Below are 21589 nucleotides of genomic sequence, written 5' to 3'. Positions count from 1 at the left end.
AGCTGAATAGCTAGGTAGACATCATAGTAAATTGATGCAATATTTTCTGTGTAAATAGGTTTATTATGGCATATTCTATTTAGCTATGAATGTCCAAGCTCCTCTACCCCACCTCTACCATCCTTGAGAGCATTTGGTGTAACCTGAGGCTCCAGCAAAAGCTGAGCTGTTCATTACGCAAGTTGCAAAGAGCCCCACAAATTAACAAATTACTTAAGGGCCCTGCCTCTACCTCATGTCAAAGCAGGTGCCAACGTTTACAACTTCAATGAGAAGATGAAGTGGAACGATTCTTTCTTCTGTTTACAAAAAGAGGGGAAAAAAATAATCACGAGTGTGTCCTGCGGGAAGAACAATCAGATAAATTTGTGTTCTCTCATTCCCAAGTTTGATGTGAGAAAATAGTAATGTTAAGCTGATTTGCTAGCTTGCAGCGCATCTCTCTGTGGTATGTCCGTTTGGCTAACCAACCTGGACAGTGCATCTCTTGTTCTATGTGTGTTTTGCTTGCTTGCCAGCCACTTCGAGGTCTGTGTTCTGTGACTTTGTGACAATAGTGAGAGCGAATTACAACTATTTATTAGGTTTGATAAACAGCAACATGCGTGAACATGTTCATATGCACGTGCATGAAGTGAAAGTTATATTTACTTGCCTTCAGTTCTACCTGTGGTGGTAAGTGGTGAAGAATTCATGAGAACCTCAGATCTAGGAGAATAGAACCCCTTAAACGTTTATCCACTTTGATGTGCACTATGCTAACATTACAACTGTCAGTCACACAAGACCATACCACATTCTCATTGTAGAAGCACTATCCAAATAAACTTTTACAAACAGAATATACTGTTTCTGGGCTATACACATCGTGGCAAAAAAGTTTTGGATGGAGCCATTTCTTGTTTTTTAAGTCTTTCGTTATTCCAATCTATTCCATTCCTTTATTTTTGTTTACAAACACTGTTTACAAACACTGTTCACTTCCCCTTTTCTGTTACATCTAAGAATGTGGATGTAAAAAAAACAGGCTATGTTAACCCCACCTAAGGCTGTGCTATCCTTCATATGACTAGGGATACAAATCAAAGGTCATAGGATGGTCCTCATTTATGTTTGTCATTACCATTGCAATTTATATATGGAATGAAAAATATCTCACCCCAGAATTTTTGAGTTAAACCAAATAGAAATTGACAAGAGCTTTCATACTCAGTCTAGGTGGAATATGCAAAGAGGGTTTATTTGCACAAATCCAGGAACATTAACAGATCCATCGGTAGGTAACAGATGGACACGTCTGGAAAGTGGCAGTGTGGAGTCAGAAGAGCAGAAGGTAAACACGGCAAGAAAAATCCTCCTTGTTGGAGTCTCTGTGACAGCTTGAGGTTAGTGTCCTGAGGCCTGGCTTTAAATTCTTTACTCAATCACACACTTTTTGCAGGATGATGCTCTCCAAGGGGGGTGGGTGATATTTGTATTCAAGTAAGGGTTGCTATGTAGAAGTGGTGCTTTGCATAATGTCACCGTGTGTCATCTATGTCTGGGGTAACAATGGCCCATAGAGGGCAGTGACAGAACTAGTTACTGTAAGTTTAAAAAGGCAATTCTGTGCTCCCTCCACCCACTCTGAGAGAGATGGTATTAACGAGTCCTGTTCATTGGTCACACTAACAAGCTACGAATTATTTTCAATGTGTGCTTGTTCTTTTAATGCCTTACCCTGGGGGAAGGTAAAACACCTTTATAATGGTGTACAGCATAGTTCCAAAACCTTTCTATGAATTCAAGGTGGACATGACAAGAAGATAAGAAGGACACTCTGAATAACGTTCACATTTTTATTAATGAAGCACTGGTTGTGGCCGATAATGAGAAACACAAGGGCTGATGCAAATGTTCTCCAAGCAATGCACAATGCAGTAAACAATAGTAAAAGGGGATTAAAGGTCATAAACGGTGGATAAAAACAATTATAATTTAGTCATGTTTTTTATGGGATACTGAAATAATATAATGGATACCATGTGTTTGAACTAACAGACAGGATAGCAATTCAATACACTCTGAACATATTATGGGATGTGTATGTGTCACAGTGCTGTCAGTGAATTAGATGGATCTGTGCGACAGGCTGGATCTGTGCGACAGGCTGGATCTGTGCGACAGGCTGGTTCTGTGCGACAGGCTGGATCTGTGCGACAGGCTGGATCTGTGCGACAGGCCGGTTCTGTGCGACAGGCCGGTTCTGTGCGACAGGCTGAAGGTGTGTTAAGGGAGAAGGAGGAGGGTAGAGGCTGCTTTGGTGATGGTCTGAATGTACTCTTTATATTCCTCGCTCCCATATGTGCCTAGTATGTAGTTCAGAATACCAATGACACACATGAGGAACAGGAAGGAGAGGACACGTTTTCCAAACAGGAAGCCAGGAGTGCTGTAGCAATAAGAACCCAAAAAAAAAAAAGAAGAAGAAGAAAACAAGAGGAAATGTCTCAGTAACATCTCGCTAAGTTTACACACTGGCATGTTTACAGCCATCAAAAGCTCCACACAGCCCAATCACAAAGGCAACAACAGTGAAGATCATTAAGTGCACCTGCTGTGTTACTCTGAAGGCTAAAGACTGTGATCCTGCAAGACTAGCCCAGAAGCCTCTATGAGTGACAACTTTACCAGAATAACAGAATATGATGAGAGATGAGAAAAGCATATGCAGTAGAATATAATAATGCCAAAATGACAATAATATATTACTCAAAATAACATGTTAAAACAAGAATATAATGTTCTAATAATATAATAAAAATACTAATACACTAATATACTGTTATGATTACCTCTGAGATGTTTGGCCCATGTATCCAATGAAGTACTTGTGCCTGGCCACAAGATACAGAAGCCCAGCAAAGGCAGCTGGGGCTGCAAAACAATATATTATAGTTCTAGTCATTTGTTTATGGAGTTGCTTGATAAAACTTTTCATAAAGTTGGATTTGTTTCTGTCATTTTTACATTTTAAAGTGATTTCACTAGAGACTGCTAAACCATTTAGTTATGGTTAGTCATTTTCAACTCATACTTCATAATTTATCATCGCACAAAACACATCGCTGGTAGCTTTAGTGGCCGATTGACAAACTTACTCAACAGATTCTTACTAAATTTAAAGGAACAGACTGTCCAAAGAATTCTTCCTCATATGTAGATCAGCCAAGTTATGTCTGGTGTTGAAATATCTTTCTTTTATTTATATATATATATATATATATATATATATATATATATATATATATATATATATATATATATATATATATATATATATAAAAGATATATATATATATATATATATATATATACACTGTTACTGTACTTTATATCCTAGCACTTACTACTCTGTTACTGTACTTTATATCCTAGCACTTACTACTCTGTTACTGTACTTTATATCCTAGCACTCACTACTGTTACTGTACTTTATATCCTAGCACTCACTACTCTGTTACTGTACTTTATATCCTAGCACTCACTACTGTTACTGTACTTTATATCCTAGCACTTACTACTCTGTTACTGTACTTTATATCCTAGCACTTACTATTCTGTTACTGTACTTTATATCCTAGCACTCACTACTCTGTTACTGTACTTTATATCCTAGCACTCACTACTGTTACTGTACTTTATATCCTAGCACTCACTACTCTGTTACTGTACTTTATATCCTAGCACTCACTACTGTTACTGTACTTTATATCCTAGCACTTACTACTCTGTTACTGTACTTTATATCCTAGCACTTACTATTCTGTTACTGTACTTTATATCCTAGCACTCACTACTCTGTTACTGTACTTTATATCCTAGCACTCACTACTGTTACTGTACTTTATATCCTAGCACTTACTACTCTGTTACTGTACTTTATATCCTAGCACTTACTATTCTGTTACTGTACTTTATATCCTAGCACTTACTACTCTGTTACTGTACTTTATATCCTAGCACTTACTATTCTGTTACTGTACTTTATATCCTAGCACTTACTACTCTGTTACTGTACTTTATATCCTAGCACTTACTATTCTGTTACTGTACTTTACATCCTAGCACTTACTACTCTGTTACTGTACTTTACATCCTAGCACTCACTACTCTGTTACTGTACTTTACATCCTAGCACTTACTACTCTGTTACTGTACTTTATATCCTAGCACTTACTACTCTGTTACTGTACTTTATATCCTAGCACTTACTATTCTGTTACTGTACTTTATATCCTAGCACTTACTACTCTGTTACTGTACTTTACATCCTAGCACTTACTACTCTGTTACTGTACTTTATATCCTAGCACTTACTATTCTGTTAATGTACTTTATATCCTAGCACTTACTACTCTGTTACTGTACTTTACATCCTAGCACTTACTACTCTGTTACTGTACTTTATATCCTAGCACTTACTATTCTGTTACTGTACTTTATATCCTATCACTTACTACTCTGTTAATGTACTTTATATCCTAGCACTCACTACTCTGTTACTGTACTTTATATCCTAGCACTTACTACTCTGTTACTGTACTTTATATCCTAGCACTCACTACTCTGTTACTGTACTTTATATCCTAGCACTCACTACTCTGTTACTGTACTTTATATCCTAGCACTTACTATTCTGTTACTGTACTTTATATCCTAGCACTTACTACTCTGTTACTGTACTTTATATCCTAGCACTTACTACTCTGTTACTGTACTTTATTTCCTAGCACTTACTACTGTTACTGTACTTTATGTCCTAGTATCATTTCACTATTCATTACTGAACTATTCATATCTGCAGTTATTGTATACTGTATATAAACCCACTGCACATTATTTTTTACTCTGGATACCTCTAAGTTTACATATGCTACCCTCTCTTTCACATTCTCTCCACTCACTCTGTTCCTATGCATATTATAATTGCATGATCTATATTTTGATCAGTGAAAAGCAGCTACCAGTTCACTTCAGAAGGACGACAAATAAGTGTTCATCCAGACATTCTGCCAGAGGACAGGGCACTGAAAGAATGGATGTCTAGCCACCCTAGTGTACTGCAAACTAATGGAAGTAATACAAGACAGTGCAACCAATTCACCCTATGCTAAGTTTCAAACTTTAGGTAGTGCTTTAGGTAGTGCTGTAAACAGATTACTATAAATATCAAATCCATCACAGCACCTTGACTGAGGCAGAAACCAGCACACCACATGACAGCTAGAAACGTTGGGTACATGTCCATGCAGTTCCGACTGAGAAGAAAGAAGACAGTTATTTAAAATAAAACGTATGCAGCACATTCACTGACAGATTCAACAATAACTCTATCTTAAAATAATTACTAAATGATTTGATTAATACTGTAAGAATTCTTATTTCATGGAAGTGATGAGCTGTGGGCATATTATCTGATTAGTCTGATCTTCTTCAGTAAAAGATGAAAATAAAAGCTCAGCTAGAAATGCCACTCCTACTTTGAGATGCATTATAAATACTGGTCAAGGAATAAAGCGTTGATTAATAATGGCTCTTTTTACTAAGAAATGACTAAATACTAATCCAAGTTAGGTGTAGTTAACAAGCTACAAATAACTTTGGTAGGAAGCTGTCAGTTCAGATCATAGCAATACACAATTCAGTAATCTGTGTAACATGTAACATGTTCCATCCTCTTTTCCTCTACACATGCAACGCATTTGGTAGAGGCCAAACTAACAACCAGTATGTGCAAAATTTCGAAATGAATCTCAAAAAAAGAACTTCTTAAAACTTTGTGTGCCTCTTCAAAGGATGTGGAAACCCACCCCTTCAGCCAGTTCTAAACCATGCTAAGATCATTTCCTCTTGCGGTCAATGAACATTTTCTCTTGCATGATTACTGAGTGACAGTATATGACAAAACTCTTATGAATTTACTTATGTGCAATTTAAGAGCCTTTTATTTATGGATAATTTTAAGGTAACTTTCCCTTTACTGCCTTTCAGAGAGAAAAAGCAATAGCTGAGCTAGGTTAGTACTAAGACAAACCAATACTCCTCTGGAGAAATTCCTGTTCTCTGTTCCCACTAAGCAAGTTTAGGCAAATCAGATGGAAAGTACATGCAGGTATAGAAAGGGTCTGTACATTATGCAAAAGAACTTGCGCACAAAGACAAACCATTCTCTACTTTGTAATTATGTAACAAAATTAAATTAAAATATTATATCATTCTTTATTCTATTAGTGAATAAGTGAAATTCAATCAGGTTTATAAGAATACACATACTCACTTGGCACAGACTAAACGCTCAACGGCAGCTGTTTTGCTATTATGCGCCTTACACTCCTTCTCAACTTTCTGAGCGAAGAATGCTTCGATGCATGAAAACACAAGAGAAAAGCGCATTTTTAAAAGCCTGACAGTAAACTAAATAAAAAATAAAATTAAAATTAAAAAAATAAAATTACCCACCATTTTGCAGAACACTGAGTAGTGTTACAAGCACCAGTAAGAATATACACTCCATCACTAGGTCGTCCATGTTGCTTCAGTAGAAACGTGGTGTAACTGTCTCTCTGAGATGATCAGACGCTTTACTGATCACAATCAGCCAGTGTTAGATCTCTTATCATACTCCTCATGGTGCATTTCCTGTTGTGGAAACTCATCATGAGGGAGGTTTTTTTTTGGCTAATTGAATGAGGAAACTGTTGTATTCATTGATGTGTATGGGCCAGAAAACGGTCATGAAAAATAAAAGGGGGTTTAAAAATAAAACAAGCCAAACATGCTTAGACATTTCAAGTGCAACAGACTCTGGTTAAGTGAAATTTTGATGAAAATATGAACAAACTGAATTAACTTCTAAATAAATTAATAACTCTGTTACCTTTGTTTATCATATTACATGATAGTATGATAATGTTACTGTTATGGCATGCAATACTGTGAGTCACTGAGAAAGCTAGTATTTATCTTGTTATATGCAAATTACTGTGTAACAGGGAAATGCCACCTTGAAAGCGTATTATTTTAAGCCGTCACATTGTGCAATTTTGATAGGTGTTCCTGGCATTCATCATGCCAGTTCTAATTGGATTAAATCCTATAGGTGCTTATAGATATGATTTTCCTTTCAAGCCATTGATTTTCTCTCTTTATGCAGAATGCTAGACTACCCAGTCAAGGCAGCAAAAAATCTCTGGATGACTTTCAGATGAACATTAGGTAATTTTTACATAACAGCACATAACTGTACAGAGCCTACATCTAAAACAGCATTTAGCTCCAAATTCTTCATATAACCTGTTTAGGAAATTATCCGTAAGATCAATGCCTGCGAGTCTTCCTCAAACACGTTTTCAGCATCGTAACCCAGAGTATTTTCTGTTCTGTATTTCCCAAACCTTTCCCTGATTCTCTAGACATGTTCTGCAGTCATGGGAGTTAACTACTTTATATGCAGGCTGCCTCCCAAAATCTATCTGGTAAGACAGCTATATACAGTATTCCAAATTTGAGCTGAATGCAAAAAGCCAGAGCGCACCCTCTAGCGGTATGACTAATTAACACACCGTTATAATTCCCAACAGGGAAGCCCACCACGTTACATGGTGCAGCGTCTTTTCAAACAGTACAGCGATCTGAGAAGCCTGTAGATTAATTTTACATCGTTGACCTGAAATACTTGCTCTGAGAAGGAAATGCATCTCGGTGACTACTCTGAGCTCTGAAATAAGCAACTAAAAACTCCCAAATCTGTCCAGATGACCAATCAGGAAACAGGTCTCTCCTTGCCTATCAATCATTTTGCCCGTGAATGCTACAGACAGAATGAATGCTTATCTGTGGAGGAAGGCATTAATACACTGATATTATTACAATTATTACAATGCTAATTCTCTTGGTGTTTCTTTTATAAAGATGTGAAGTGTGTACTGTTTATTTGTGAGACAACACTATACAAAGGTAAAGAAATCGTAATTTATTATGCTTTACAAAATTGTACAAGTCTATACAAAGTTTTACAAGGACGTTGCACAATGCCCTGGACAACAAAACAGAACTTTTCCCCAACATCAACCGAACATGCAAGCAGTCCGTAACATTTTAAACATCCTGATCTTCAAGAATGGGACAAATAATAAATGATCTATTCTGAGAATAATCCTTTATACACTGATGATAAAAATTCCCCCTTTCCAAATACTTCTGCTCATTACATCAGCAGGCCATTACTACTGAAAACTGATCGAATGGCCATTTAGCAGGTTGTCCAGAAGACTGTGGTCTAACACAAGTATACTACTGATCCAAGAGCAGTATTTGCCAATTAAATTAATTCTAGAAGAGGAGCTCATCCTTGTTTAACGCTTGTTCATTGAGACATGGCACAAAACCCTAATACTTACTGTATGAAAGCCTAAGGACCTTATGATTATCAAAAAAACATGTCCAAAGCATTAAAATCAGGGTTCTCAATGGTGGACTGTTGTACCCCTGACCCCGAGATGAGTTCATCAAGAAAGTCATCGTTGGTGGAGGAAGGGTTGTCCAGAGTAGCCTCTGGAAGCACAAAGGCTGAAAGGTTTGCTGTGGCTGCTTCTGGGTTCTCCCCTGGACTGTTCTCGGCGGTCGCACCTCCTTGCCCACTGGTCAATACCTCCAAGAGGCCTGTGCTATCAGGTGACAGGTTGCTGGCGGTGGTAGCGGGAGAAAGAAGCTCAGCAAAAAAACGGTCGTACGCTGGGCTGTGGGCTGACGTGCTAGAGGTGACGGAGTACAGCGAGGTGAGGTCTGTGCTGTCTGGTCTGGGAGGGGCCACTCCCTCAGCTTTGCCCAGCAGCTGATTCAGTCTAGCCAGCTTCTTCTTCTTTGCCTTCAGCTTCTTCATGAGCTTCAGCCTGAGGGCATCAGTGGGGCACAGAGCCAGTTTGGCTGCTGAAGGAGGCAGTGCTGTCTTATCTGCCCACGTCTCAGGCACTCGAACGGCGGCAGCTGAGCCGCCAGTGTGGTCCAGGTACAAAGGCTTCTGTGAAAGAGGAGCGGCGGGATGAGGGCCAGGCGCCTTCGTGAGTGGATGCCTCAATTCTCCTCGCGGAAGAACGGGAGTCAGGGAATTCTTGGCTCTGAAGCCGCCAAAAAGCCCAGCAGGTTTGGCTGGGAGGACATCACCACCTTCGGCTGACGGGTCAGGCTTTGGTGGTGAGGCATGAAGCGGCGTTCTCGACGGTGTGGACCGATGAGACGGGTGCTGCTGATACAAGTAGGACATGCTGGAGAGAGTAGGGTTTGATGGGACACCGGCAGCTTGTAGGGTCTCTACTGTCGCTGGAGCTGTCGGCTTCGCTACTGAAGGAAGAATGAGTTCTGTAGCTGCCGGTGTGGATGAAGTCTCCAGAGCACCACTTTTCTTGGGTTCTGAAGTGCATGGGACCTGACATATGGAGGTTTTCTCTGGTATTGCAGTTGTTCCAGTGACAGTAGACTCAGCAGGCCTTTCTACACTTCCCTGAGGGTTTCTCTCTGCATCTACCTTCACTTCAACCAGAGTGAGAGTGACAATATCATCGTGGGACAGACCCTCGAAAGTATCCAGCAGTGTTGTATTTCCTATAGACATATCCAGCCTAGTGAGAGGCTTGTCACTGTCTTCACTTACAGTCAAAGCATCTACAATGCAAGTGTCATTTGGTACGGAATTGGCAAAATCCTGACAGTGGTCACCCTCATTATTGGTGTCCACAGTTGGGGTGTCTTTCTCCAGAACAGGATCAAGAAGCTGGTCCTCTTTCCTGGACTTTGCCTCCCAGAAGACAAGGTGGAACTCTTTGGCTGGGAGGGTAAACCTTTTGTGGGTGATGGCATGGGGGTACTTCAAGTCATCAAACTCTAGCCATGAGCCTGTGGAAGAAGTGAAACGTTACACAAACTTCAGCACCAGACCGTTGCTGATGTGCATCATTCAAACTCTTAATAGATTGAGGGAACTGGCAAATCGATAGTGTAGTCTGATGGAATATACAGGATTTTATCATAAGGGAAAAAACTGAAGAAATAGTATTTTGTGAACAGCATTTTGTGTTATCAATATAAGCTAATAAGTGTTTGCGGAGTATTACAGAAGAAAACAGCTATTTGTTGCAAATTAAAGTACTTTCAAATAGATTTATATTTGTAGGCAAAGATCTTTTGAATTTATAATTCAAGCTAGTAATGCATTTACACCTTAGAGAGCAAATCTGACTCTGGAATGCTCCCCCCCTCTAATTCCCAGGTCCTGAAGCTCTGGGGGACTACTATGATTATTAATATTTCTCAATATATGTGTGCAATTACACAAAGAACTATATACAAAATAACTGAATTCAATATCCCCCAGGACTCCGACCCACACAGAACCAAGAGTGATCAAGACAAAATAAAACAAATGACATTAAATTAAAACATTTGTGTCTGCGCAGGTGTGCATTTTGTATGACGATGTTTAAATCTCACACTTAATCTATGCGCATAAATGAGAGAACAAAGCAGGGAAAGTAAATAACGTGTGAGAGCTGCATGTATGTAGTTGTGTGCAAATGCACATGTGTGTGTATTCGAGACATGCATAATTCCAGTCCGGATATTACTGAAGCTAAAAAAAAGGGACCCAGTCTTGGTCATAATGTTGCATGAGTTTGGATAAGTGAAACATTTTTTCTAACGAGATACATTCTGTAAGAAGTGAGTCTTAATTCTTTCTAGTTTCCTAGTTTAACAGAATGGTTTTCTTTGCAATAGTAATGGCATTAAATGTGGTGCAGATGTTATTGACTGGTGGACAGTAACCGCTGTGTGTTCTCCAGGTAAGCAAAGCTGGAGTGAACAAGCATTACCAATCTGAGCTCTACCAGCAACTAAAGGGATACAGTGTGCTATAAAATACAAAAATGAATGGAAGAATGAATGAGTAAATTTGAAAAATAATCCAATAAATCCATCAAATCAACTATAGAAAAATTAAAAAAAAGTTATTATCTGAAATGTACTTCATAGTAAGACTGGTACTCACCATCAGGCTGGAGGATCCAGGTGACAAAGTGCTCGATCTTCCTGTCATACTGTATAATGGTTGTGATGTCGTAGTGTGTCCCCTGGAAATCGAAGGAGTACCTCGAGACGTCCTTGCGAGGTAGTCCTTCCACAAAGTGCAAGGTGAGCACTGAAGACACTCTGGAAAAAGAACGTCAATCAACTAAACCAGAAATAACAGATACAGACATAAAACCAAACATGAGCTCCTAATGTTAATGCCGGGTCACGACCGTATTCTCACTTCTGAAAAACCAGTTTCCTCCTCTGGTTCTTCCGATGGCAGTTGTTACACTGCGCTCGGTGGACTGCGTTGAGTGGGTGCCAATCAGACACCAGCTGGGTAAACGTTGTTACAGTCTTCTCCACACTGTCAACATGAAACACACTCACGTAAAGACATTATTTACATTTCTTTCCTTATGGTTTTGGATCTATAGAAAGTAATATCAACAATAACATGATACCACTATATACAGTTCTCACAAACAGGACATTTGCTAAAATTATGCAGTTCTAGATAATGCAGTTTATTTCAAGACGGGGGGAGGTAATGAGAGCTAATAGAGATGTGTAGTTAACGAGCTTCTGGTTACCAGTGGCTAGAAACAGATACAGGAGTGGAAACAGATAAACAAAAACACAAAAGTAATAGAAGTAAAAGTGCTACCAGGTGTTGAGAGCATAACCACAGGATGTGCATGTGAACTCCCATGCAGCCGTATGCTGGAAGACACTTCGGGCCCAGTCGTCTGTCTGCAGCAGAGAAGGAAGAGCAAAGACGGGGGTCTCCTGCTCACCTGTGCCGCACACACACACACGCACACACACACACACACACACACACACACACACACACACACACACACACACACACACACACACTCAACACCAAGTACAGCAGCAAGTCTTCACTACAACCAAACCCAGCACCACAAAGTTTATTCATGATTACACCTAGTCTAACCTAGGACTAGGGCTTCACAATACATAATGTATTGATCTATATCAGGATACTGATGTATTGATCTATATCAGGATACTGATGTATTGATCTATATCAGGATATTGGCCCGAGCAGTGATTGTAATCAGGCAGCATCCTCACAGTCCTCAGATGAGCATTCTCTGCATGTTTACATCATCTGACAAGTGTGAATCATTTTTGTAAAAATAATGCAAACCAAATTTTAATTATGTCACACAGGGTCACCATTTAATTTGCTGTAAAGTATATTACAATTGCTATATGTAGTAATATGACCAGAATGTACACCATTTTTCACCATAATGTGCAGTCTTATCTTAGACTAAATAAAAACAACTATTTGCCATTTGTTACTATGTCTGAGGTCCAAAAAGCGTTCCAATGTTTCTCAGAGCAGGAAAAATATTACACAAAGGGAAGTATACTGGCCTAACAGAACCCAAACTTAACAGTCCTGGAGATTTTCTTTTTTTGGTGCTGAATATTTGCCCAGATAGACAGACACATAGCAGTTCAGTGCCACAGCATCACTGGCGCCTGACGATTCTGTATGCACAAGTCTCTCTTATACCCTGCCCAGGGAGTTTAGCATTTTCTCAATGCTATGATTGGTTTTTACTGCTGTTGCTAAATAAAAAATAGTTTTAAAAAGCTACTTCTGAGTTGAAACACCCGCTATTCACAAATTATCTTCTTACTCAAATTGGGACATAATAGCAGACTAGGTTCAACCTCCACGGCAAGCAGACTGACAACAAACAGGTTAATGGCACAGTAATGCCAAGGCTCTTACCCAGTTTACACTGTAGCTTTGGCTTGAGGAGTCTGAACAAAGAGAGCTGGAAGGCAGCTAGTTCTCTCTCTGCTTTCTGGAGCACACTGACTGGAACTAGCACAGCACTGTCTGTTGGGATAAAAGGGTGATAAAAAAATTAATACAAATGATAAATTTCACAACATTAATGCACCACCAGATATAACCAGCATCTGAGGTATACCCACTAACCTTGGCATTGTTGCTCCTTGGTTTTAAGATATGCACATATATTTTTGTACCGTCCGTACAAATTAACCACGGTGGAGTCTCTGCTGGAAAAGTTGTCAGGCAAACTTACATACTCACATGGAGCTTCACTGAATGCTCTGAAGTGCACAAGAGCGACCAACAAGGAATCTAACCAGCACAGGTTGTATCTGTTTCTCCAGAATAAGTGTGGCCGGGTAGGGACCATCTCCATCTGCTCTGGAGTTGCCCCATCGAGCAGCATCGTCTCTCCGACGTCCTCCTGAGTACTGCTCACATAATCCTCTACCTGGTCATTACCAGACAGTTCAGGATAGCCAGTAGTGGCAGTGGACACCTCGGTGCGCGCCCTCTCCTCACCATTTACGACCACTCTTTGCCCGTTGTGACCATTAGCGAACAGCTTCTCTTCAAATAAGTCTGCAGACATTGGGGAATCACCCACATCAAAACCGGACAGGCCGGCTTTCACCTCAGACACAGCGTCAGACTCCGCATGTTTACTCCGTTTGGGGGATGGGTGGAAATCTTCACAATCATCCTGGGAAGGCTTCTTCCTACTGCCCTTTACATGGGGAGCTGAAGAAAGGCTGGCACGAACATCTTCCAGAGGTCTGCTGACAAGAGGGAAGAGGCACTGCACAGGCAGAAGGAAACGACAGAACGTTACTGTAAACACAAGGTCCAGTGGACTCCCGCGCATATCTGCCTCATTTATTTGAAAGGTCAAGCATTCTGGAATGCAAGAGACTCTTTTTATTTATTACAGAATCAACTATGAATCTTTCAGGTCTACAACATTTTAACACTTTTTTTTTACTTTAATTACTTAGCAGTGTAAAGCTTTAATTATTAGTAATTAGTAGTAGAGTATTTTTCAGTTATAATTATTATTAGTAGTAGTTATTTTTATAGGTGGACACCTTTCTAAGATAAGTCAGATAAAGCTGGTATAATGCAACTTTTATCTTATTCGGATCATAAAATCCACATTTAAAAAAGCAGGGAAACCCTCACAGTGGTAAGGTGTGACTTGGCATACCTGTGGGCTGGTACATAGTGTGATGGATTCTTTAAAATTGACTGCATATGAGTGAAGGCTGTTGGTCTGTCCTTTTGCAGAGCACCAAGGACAGTGTCCATTAAACCCTCCTTCATCCTTGGTGAGGAAAAAACAAGGCATCGAAATACAGCTTAAAGCATCCACAAAACACACTCTTTGTCTCCATCACAATTCACCCGTTACCACACAGCCTACGTCATTTACAGTTAACAATCTCGCTTCACCATTTAAGTGCTGCACTTAAATGTCTTTCGCCTTTTAAAAAGATTTCCGTTCTCTGTTTTCTGAAGGTTCAAGAAAACCCATTGGTTCACATGCAGCGTCCAATTCGAAAAGATTTTAGAGATCACCAAAGCAGCTTTGCACAAGTGACAGAAGGGGAGAACCGAGTAGGACTGACTTCGCCGGAGTACCCCGCCAGCGCTGGGCTGCGCTGCCCTACAACAGCGCCTTCACCGTTCATCGCTACTGTCTGCTCAGTCTCGTCTCCGCTACTTAGGGTGGCCCGCCGGAATAAAGTCAACATTACCATGTCCCTGGATCGCCTGGCTCAGGCCAGCAGATGCTGAAACAACACAAAAGACCCGTGAGAGGAGCGAGTTAGGGGCACATGAATGATCCGACCAGCTAGCAAGCATTTGGTAGCCCACGATCACGCTCCAATGATGCATTTAAATGTAAAAAGATCATTAATAACTATGTTCCCACAACACAACCCATCAATTTCACTGCATTCCTGAAAGCAAACATCTATTTCTCGAAAGGGCAGTGAGGTTGGATAACTGCTGCTTTATGGACTAGCCGGCAGCTAACGTGAGCTAGCTAAGCTAAGCAAAAGCCTGACTAAGGCTAAGCATTTTGCATTTGCTATAGAATGGCTGTTAAAATAAAAATGAAACCGCAGCTACGTACCGTTAAACTGAGTCCGCCACGTGTAAGATTAAAAATAATATCCCTATAAATGTTTGACAGCTCCAACACGCCGGTAGGAGAAAGCGCCATGTGTACAGACTGGCGAGCCGACGTAAATTCAACGTTCAACTTCCGGTTTGGCGACCGCAGGGAACTTTGAAGGAAAGCAGCGCCACCATGTGTATCGTACCTGTAGTGCAGGTACCTAAACAATAACACAGGACACAGTGCATGAACGAGTGAAATAGAAGTAAGATGTAAAATAAGCGTCACATAAGGTGTTATTTTCAGATGACACTTTATAATACACGTTGAACATTTGTTTTGCAAAATGGTCTTTGTAAGTTTTCATCTTTTTTTTTTCTTCAGGTGATCCATCTTATTTTGATCATTTTACCTACAGACAAAAAAGTGTTAAAACAAGATAATTAAACCAATTCATTACTTTGATCGTTTTTTAACTTTCATTTTTATTAACTGAATTTTAATGACTAAGTCAAAATGAATGTACTGCAGAGCCCCCTCCTCAATGTATGCAATAGGCCTATACAACAGGACATGTTTCTGTACCCGTGAGCACACACTGAGACATCATCGACTGTTGCAGCTGCTCATCCAGTGAAACAATAGGACAGGACGGCTAATTCTCCCCTTCACACTTCCCCTGCTGCTTCACTACTGCTGTCACCGTTGTCCCTAACCATAATCATTTGCATAATTTTCCCAAGAAATTCTCATTAACATGCAGAGGCTTCTCCTTCCTTACAGTTTTTTTTTATGTGATCAGTTATCCAGAAAACTATTCTACTGATTTCTTTTGTGCACAAAAGAACAATAAAAAGTTCAAATTATTATTATTATTATATTCGTGTATTTGGAATTATTGGTCACAATCTCACAAATAACATTAATCACAATCTCTTGGTCACAGTCTCATAAACTAATACTATTACATATTCACAATATTATATACTCTAAGCAGTTATCAATGTAAACAAACAGTTGGTTATGCAAAACAGTCAGAAACAGGCAGATGTATAGATACACAATTCATAAAACTAAAAATCATAAATTCCTTACCACTTTAATAGTAATCTCTATATATTATACAAAATATAATTTCTTCAAATAATTTAGTAATAATGTGTCTACATTTAGTAAATGTACTGTAAAAAAACAAACAAAAAAACAGTCCAGATATTTCACTGTTCAGTCAACGAAGGTAGACTTTTAAATGTATTATAACATTTACTAAATGTAAAAAAAAAAGCTAGATGCTAATGTGGATCTACATGTATGAATTTGAGAATTAATTTGATGCTATAATTCTGCAAACATTGCCTCCAATCAAGTAACATCTTTCCCAGAAGTTAGAATTGATATCATGGGATAGCACTTATATTTTTAAACCTATTCTCCAATTAACCCCATTAGGGTCTCATAAGATAAACACTTTCCTGAAATGTGTTATTTTGTGGTGAACTGTAGATTTCAGACTCTCATTTAAAACACGTTTAATGCATACAAAATAAGAAATTTTAATATCTAATCTAAAATTATTTAAACAGTAATTGCATACTTTGAAGAAATTTGCTCAAGCACCTGTAAACCGTCAGCTAAGAGGTGTGCCAGGTTTGATAAGATCTAATTGATTCAGTGCATGGCATCACACTACAGCTCTCCCTACCAAGCTGCGCATAAACCCAGTGATTCAGAGCTGCATGTGCTACACACAGAACTCAGTAATACTATAGCTTACACAGTGCACACTATCCACCAACACACTGCTTCGAGTTCAGCAGAGAGACCCTGCGCAGTTCGTATTAACCCGCCATTTAAAACACCCGTGACGTTTCACAAAAGCCAGCCAATCCGCGCAGGCCCGTTATTAGGACAATGGAAAGCTTTGGCCCAATCACGGCAACGCTGGGCTTGGCGGTAGCCAATAGGACACGAGCCCCACTGAGAGTAATGTTACAGAGCTGAGAGCGGAGTGAGAAGACTGCGTATCGCTATTACCTCCACACAGCCATTGCAGTACATTGAGAATCAGCTCAAGCCTTTGGTAAGTGTCAAGCTGTAGAAATTTTGAAGTGTGGGTAAGTAAAGGTACGTCTAGGATAATGCGAGGAGTCGCGAGTAAATTGTAAAAAAAAAAAAAAAAAAAAAAGCTCGTGATGTCGATATTTTGTATATTTAAATTTTTATTAAGCGTTAAATAACCCCCAAAATTAACCAGGGTATTATTCTCTCATTGAAATGAGTACATTATAACCTCAGGTAGATTAATTTCTTTATGCTAAAAAAAAAATAAAAATAAAATGTGTACCTTAATCTAAAAATGAAATTCTTAATGGGCATAATTTTACAATTCCTGAATATTCGTTGTAGCTAACGTTCGGCGGACAACTGGTTGACTGAATTGCGTACAAACAAGGTCTGGACGGTGTTACTGGCAGCTAGCGAGCTAGCAACGTTAGCCTAGCTTAGCTAGCCATTGCAGTGCATAGCAAGAGATGTCTGACATGTGAGGACGTACAGATGTAAGAAATAAATGGATAGAAAAATGGACTTATTAAAAAAAAGAAGTTATTTTTTTAAAAAATTGGACATGTTTTTGTTCATGTGGTCGGTTTGGCTGTAATGACGAAGGAATAGATTTTAAAAATTCACCTCAGGATCTGCGCTTTACTGTAATGGCTGACTGTACTCGCATAGGAAACAAGGCGAAGCTACAGAGCCCGTGGCCAGCGCAGTTCACTTCAACTTTTTCAAACCGCCTTTTCTGCCACTGTCGGTGGCGACGCGGACCGCGTTTCGCTGGGAAATAAAAATTCAACCTTTCCCCGTTGCAGCGAGCCATTTTTGGCGTTTTTCCGCGCGTCGCAACCTTGTCAAATTCTGGGTTGAAGTGAGGCGGGTCGCGCTGCCCCCTATTGCACGCAGTGTAATGGCTGAGCGCTGACACAAAGAGAAGGAGCCATATTCTCAGTGTTAGTGCATGAAGACAAGCGGCCATTCCGAGCCCACAGCAAACTCCACACAGCCCGCACGTAGGCTTAGTGCAGACCCACTGTGTTACTATACACCGGGGCGAGTGCATAGGGTTTTCCGAAGGGAAAGAATATGTCAGGAGCGCCGACCGTCGCGATTTGCTTTGTCGAGTTAAAAAGCAAACAGGAAGGCGGGTGGAGACATTTTAGGGGGACTTTCTTTCATGAAGAAGGCTTTCGCACAAAATGGAAGGAGAAATATTGCTGTCGTTGTTGACCTCCTTTCCTTCAACAAGACAGCTTGTGCGCCATTGCTGTGTATGAGTACATTGAAGAAATCGCTTAAAAAAAAAAAAAAAACACAAAACGGAGAGCTTATTAAAGGTTTCACAAATGTTAAGAAATTTTGATGCTTAAACAGTTTTGAACCTTCATTATAACGTAAAATAAATTTGAACGACTTGGTTGTTTTTTACTATCATTGCCAATTTTAAACTTATATATTTTTTATTATGCTCAATGATCACTTTAAGTTTAGTTTTAATTTTTCACTTTTAAAGTTTTGAATGCTTCCGAAACTTTAATACTTTAAACAAAGTCGTGACGGTAACGAACTATTTTGATTTTACAAGTTGCAATTAAGAGTAGGAAATACATAAATTATTTCGAGCTCGTCAAACGTCGGATATGCACAGTAGATTCAGATCTAAACGGGGTGTAGTTATATCTGGACGTTTGTACAGATTGATGACGTTATGGGGCAATCCTTTTAATCATTTTGTTCTATTTTAGGGATATTTTGAAGATGGGGAAAGACCCAACAAAGCCAAGAGGAAAAATGTCCTCTTATGCCTATTTTGTTCAGACCTGTAGAGAGGAACACAAGAAGAAACATCCTGACACATCTGTCAACTTTTCAGAGTTCTCTAAAAAGTGCTCTGAGCGATGGAAGGTAGGTTATACTTGCATGATGATCTAAAAAAAAATTTTACATTTATTTTCCTATTTATTATTAATAATAATGATGATAATTTATTATTATTATTATTATTATTATTAACAATAACAATTTATTATTAATAATAATAATAATTTGTTGTTATTATAATTAATATTTTTTCCCCCCCATGTTCTGCTTAGACTATGTCAGCCAAGGAAAAGGGCAAGTTTGAAGAGATGGCCAGACTTGACAAGGCACGTTATGAGCGGGAGATGAAGAACTATGTTCCTCCCAGAGGCGAAAAGAAGAAGAGGTTTAAGGACCCCAATGCCCCCAAGAGACCACCGTAAGAATTCTGGTTGATCCTACAATGATGCGCATCAGCGGATAACGAGGTGATGTAATTTTACATTGTCAACAGTCTGAAAAATCCCAACATGGAGTTTCCTCTCTTCTTCCTCATCGTCAAGGTCGGCCTTTTTCATTTTCTGCGCGGAATATCGGCCCAAGGTGAAGGAGGAGACTCCAGGTCTGTCTATCGGAGATGTGGCCAAGAAGCTTGGAGAGATGTGGAACAAGACGTCTGCTGAAGAGAAGCAGCCTTATGAGAAGAAAGCAGCCAAACTGAAGGAGAAATATGAGAAGGTAAGGAAATGTCGCTCACAGTTATCCATTTATTCACTTACTGCATGAATCCTGGAAGTCTTTTTGTGGACTATTTCAATTTCACTTGTTTTGTTCATTTGTTTGAAGGAGCTAGTAGTTGCTAGCTAGGAGCTAGCTAGTAGTAAATGGCTGTGTTTTTAAGCTCATGTAACTGGAGATGAACTCACGCCGACTTCTTTTAGGACATTGCTGCATATCGAAAGGGAAAAGTTGTGGGGGGTGCTGCAAAAGCCCCCACCAAGCCAGACAAAACCAACGACGAAGAAGACGATGATGACGACGACGAGGATGATGACGATGAAGAGGACGATGATGATGACGATGAGTAAATTGGTTACAAACTAGAGCTTAGCTTCTTGTTTATAAAACATTTAACCCCCCTGTACACATTTAACTGAGGCCATAAAGTAGACGAATAAAGGACAAAAATAAAAGGAAAGGAAAAAACATTAAGTTGGTGTATATGATATGGTTTTTAAGCTGTACAGTTTCCCCCCCCCCCCTTTTTTTTGTATAGTAACACTACAAAGTGTCATTTGTGTTTGTATTTCCAACTTGTACCCCCCCCCTCCCCTTTTTTCTTTCTATTTTTAAAATCCATTCTTTTGTAACAGTAGTTCCTAAGCCACTATCCTTGCCCAGTACAGTTTAAGGGGGTTGAAAAATTGGCTTGGAGTTGGAGTTTTAGAGATGTGCAGCAAACAACCTAGTTTATTGTGAGGTTGTAGTTCATATCTTAATGTATTTTGTTTATTTTTTTTTCACGTCACTATCATTAGTACATTTCCGTATCATACAGTTATTTTACTGTACTTTGAATACCACTGTAATTGTCACAATGATTAAAAAAAGAAAAATGCAATTGTTTCATTGACATTCTGATATGCCTCTGACATCAATAAACGTTTTTTTAATAAAGGTTTTTATTTTATTTTTATTTTCCTACCAAATCCTGCAGATATGAGGATTGTGGGTTTTAAAGGGTTTATAGAGTTAAAATGTCAGAATAGCCCGTGTTGATTTTATTGTGTATATGTATGTTATTCTCTCCTAGGACTACTAATACTTTAATTTTACATATGGAGATTACAACAAACAGCCCTACGTTTACCTGAGTAAAATCCTTCCCACAAAACAGCAGGGGCTGCTGGTTGCCAGTTGTACTTAATGTACAAATGCCTAAAATGAGTTAAGATTTGACTTAAATTTCTGCAATCCCAAACACCTATCCTAGTGTCTTGTTTCTTCAGACTACAGACATCAAAAGAATATACCGAGGAATGTACTGCCATCTAGTGTCTATCAAAATAAAAATGTCAAATAATGTTTTGCTAAATAGCCCTATAACCAAACGCTGGTATGTGTTTTTGCAGCCCTCTAGCTAATGGACATTGATCAATCTTCAGTGATCACAGAGAATCCATTACTTTTTTCCATTTTGTTGGGATGTCGACTTGTTAACACGATGAAATTTTGGCATATCGAGATAAAAGTAAACACATTGTGCCACATTGATTTTTCTGACCTCATAGTTCGAAAAGAATAGTTTTCCATGTGCTGTGTTTTTAGAATGCTAGAATAGAAACTGTTTTTCACTTACCTTAAATAGAGCAAGCACACCCTTTAAGAAGTGGGACACTTCCTGTCCATGAACGTGGGGAACAGGCTTTCCAAATGCATTTGGTTTATAATGACATGGTGAGCCTGCTTACAGACAAGAACAGCAGGACAGTGAAATGTGAATTTACCACAGATTATGTGTGCTGTCATTGCAGATCAAAACATGAGTAACTCGTTGGGATGTGGAAAAGTTGGGAAACAAGATATGTAGATCAAAACTTTATAATTCCTGAAGGAGATTGGAGCATTGCACTAGCAAGACATAACACATGAACAGACAT

The 21589-nt window shown here is 39.2% G+C and overlaps 3 protein-coding genes across 3 annotated transcripts; 1 reads left to right on the top strand and 2 right to left on the bottom strand.

Annotated features, from left to right (window-relative positions):
• Window positions 1-1824: 1824 nt before the first annotated feature.
• alox5ap (arachidonate 5-lipoxygenase-activating protein) lies at window positions 1825-6653 on the bottom strand. Its single transcript, XM_027022125.3, has 5 exons — window positions 6502-6653; window positions 6320-6401; window positions 5230-5300; window positions 2835-2916; window positions 1825-2431 (listed from the first exon to the last, which is right to left on the bottom strand). The coding sequence occupies exons 1-5, from the start codon at window positions 6569-6571 to the stop codon at window positions 2269-2271; spliced, it is 468 nt and encodes a 155-aa protein (XP_026877926.2). The 5' UTR covers window positions 6572-6653; the 3' UTR covers window positions 1825-2268.
• A 1346-nt stretch (window positions 6654-7999) lies between these two features.
• Window positions 8000-15218, bottom strand: uspl1 (ubiquitin specific peptidase like 1). Its single transcript, XM_027022126.3, has 9 exons — window positions 15090-15218; window positions 14578-14742; window positions 14157-14273; window positions 13097-13751; window positions 12884-12994; window positions 11774-11903; window positions 11348-11473; window positions 11084-11244; window positions 8000-9933 (listed from the first exon to the last, which is right to left on the bottom strand). The coding sequence occupies exons 2-9, from the start codon at window positions 14707-14709 to the stop codon at window positions 8471-8473; spliced, it is 2895 nt and encodes a 964-aa protein (XP_026877927.2). The 5' UTR covers window positions 14710-14742; window positions 15090-15218; the 3' UTR covers window positions 8000-8470.
• Window positions 15219-17045: 1827 nt separating this feature from the next.
• hmgb1a (high mobility group box 1a) lies at window positions 17046-20606 on the top strand. Its single transcript, XM_027022127.3, has 5 exons — window positions 17046-17154; window positions 18875-19034; window positions 19223-19368; window positions 19493-19667; window positions 19871-20606. Exons 2-5 carry the CDS (start codon window positions 18888-18890, stop codon window positions 20015-20017), a joined length of 615 nt encoding a protein of 204 aa, XP_026877928.1. The 5' UTR covers window positions 17046-17154; window positions 18875-18887; the 3' UTR covers window positions 20018-20606.
• The last annotated feature ends 983 nt before the right edge of the window (window positions 20607-21589 follow it).

This window comes from Electrophorus electricus, chromosome 19, assembly GCF_041902795.1.
Source record: "Electrophorus electricus isolate QZ-2024a chromosome 19, ASM4190279v1, whole genome shotgun sequence".
Taxonomy (NCBI): Eukaryota; Metazoa; Chordata; class Actinopteri; order Gymnotiformes; family Gymnotidae; genus Electrophorus; species Electrophorus electricus.
Note: the sequence above shows the minus strand (reverse complement) of the source record. Positions and strands in the feature narration are given on the sequence as shown.

Bases quoted from the DNA above. Each gene is read 5' to 3' on its own strand.
- hmgb1a (XM_027022127.3), top strand. From the start codon at position 18,888: ATGGGGAAAGACCCAACAAAGCCAAGAGGAAAAATGTCCTCTTATGCC. The intron at 19,035-19,222 runs GTAGGTTATACT...TGTTCTGCTTAG, and splicing joins AGTGCTCTGAGCGATGGAAG to ACTATGTCAGCCAAGGAAAA. The intron at 19,668-19,870 runs GTAAGGAAATGT...GACTTCTTTTAG, and splicing joins TGAAGGAGAAATATGAGAAG to GACATTGCTGCATATCGAAA.
- uspl1 (XM_027022126.3), bottom strand. From the start codon at position 14,709: ATGGTAATGTTGACTTTATTCCGGCGGGCCACCCTAAGTAGCGGAGAC. The intron at 11,474-11,773 runs GTAGCACTTTTA...TCATGTTGACAG, and splicing joins GGTTATGCTCTCAACACCTG to TGTGGAGAAGACTGTAACAA. The intron at 11,245-11,347 runs GTGAGAATACGG...TTCTTTTTCCAG, and splicing joins AGGAAACTGGTTTTTCAGAA to AGTGTCTTCAGTGCTCACCT.
- alox5ap (XM_027022125.3), bottom strand. From the start codon at position 6,571: ATGGACGACCTAGTGATGGAGTGTATATTCTTACTGGTGCTTGTAACA. The intron at 5,301-6,319 runs GTGAGTATGTGT...CTTTCTTCTCAG, and splicing joins GAGCGTTTAGTCTGTGCCAA to TCGGAACTGCATGGACATGT. The intron at 2,432-2,834 runs GTAATCATAACA...TTATTGCTACAG, and splicing joins ATGGGCCAAACATCTCAGAG to CACTCCTGGCTTCCTGTTTG.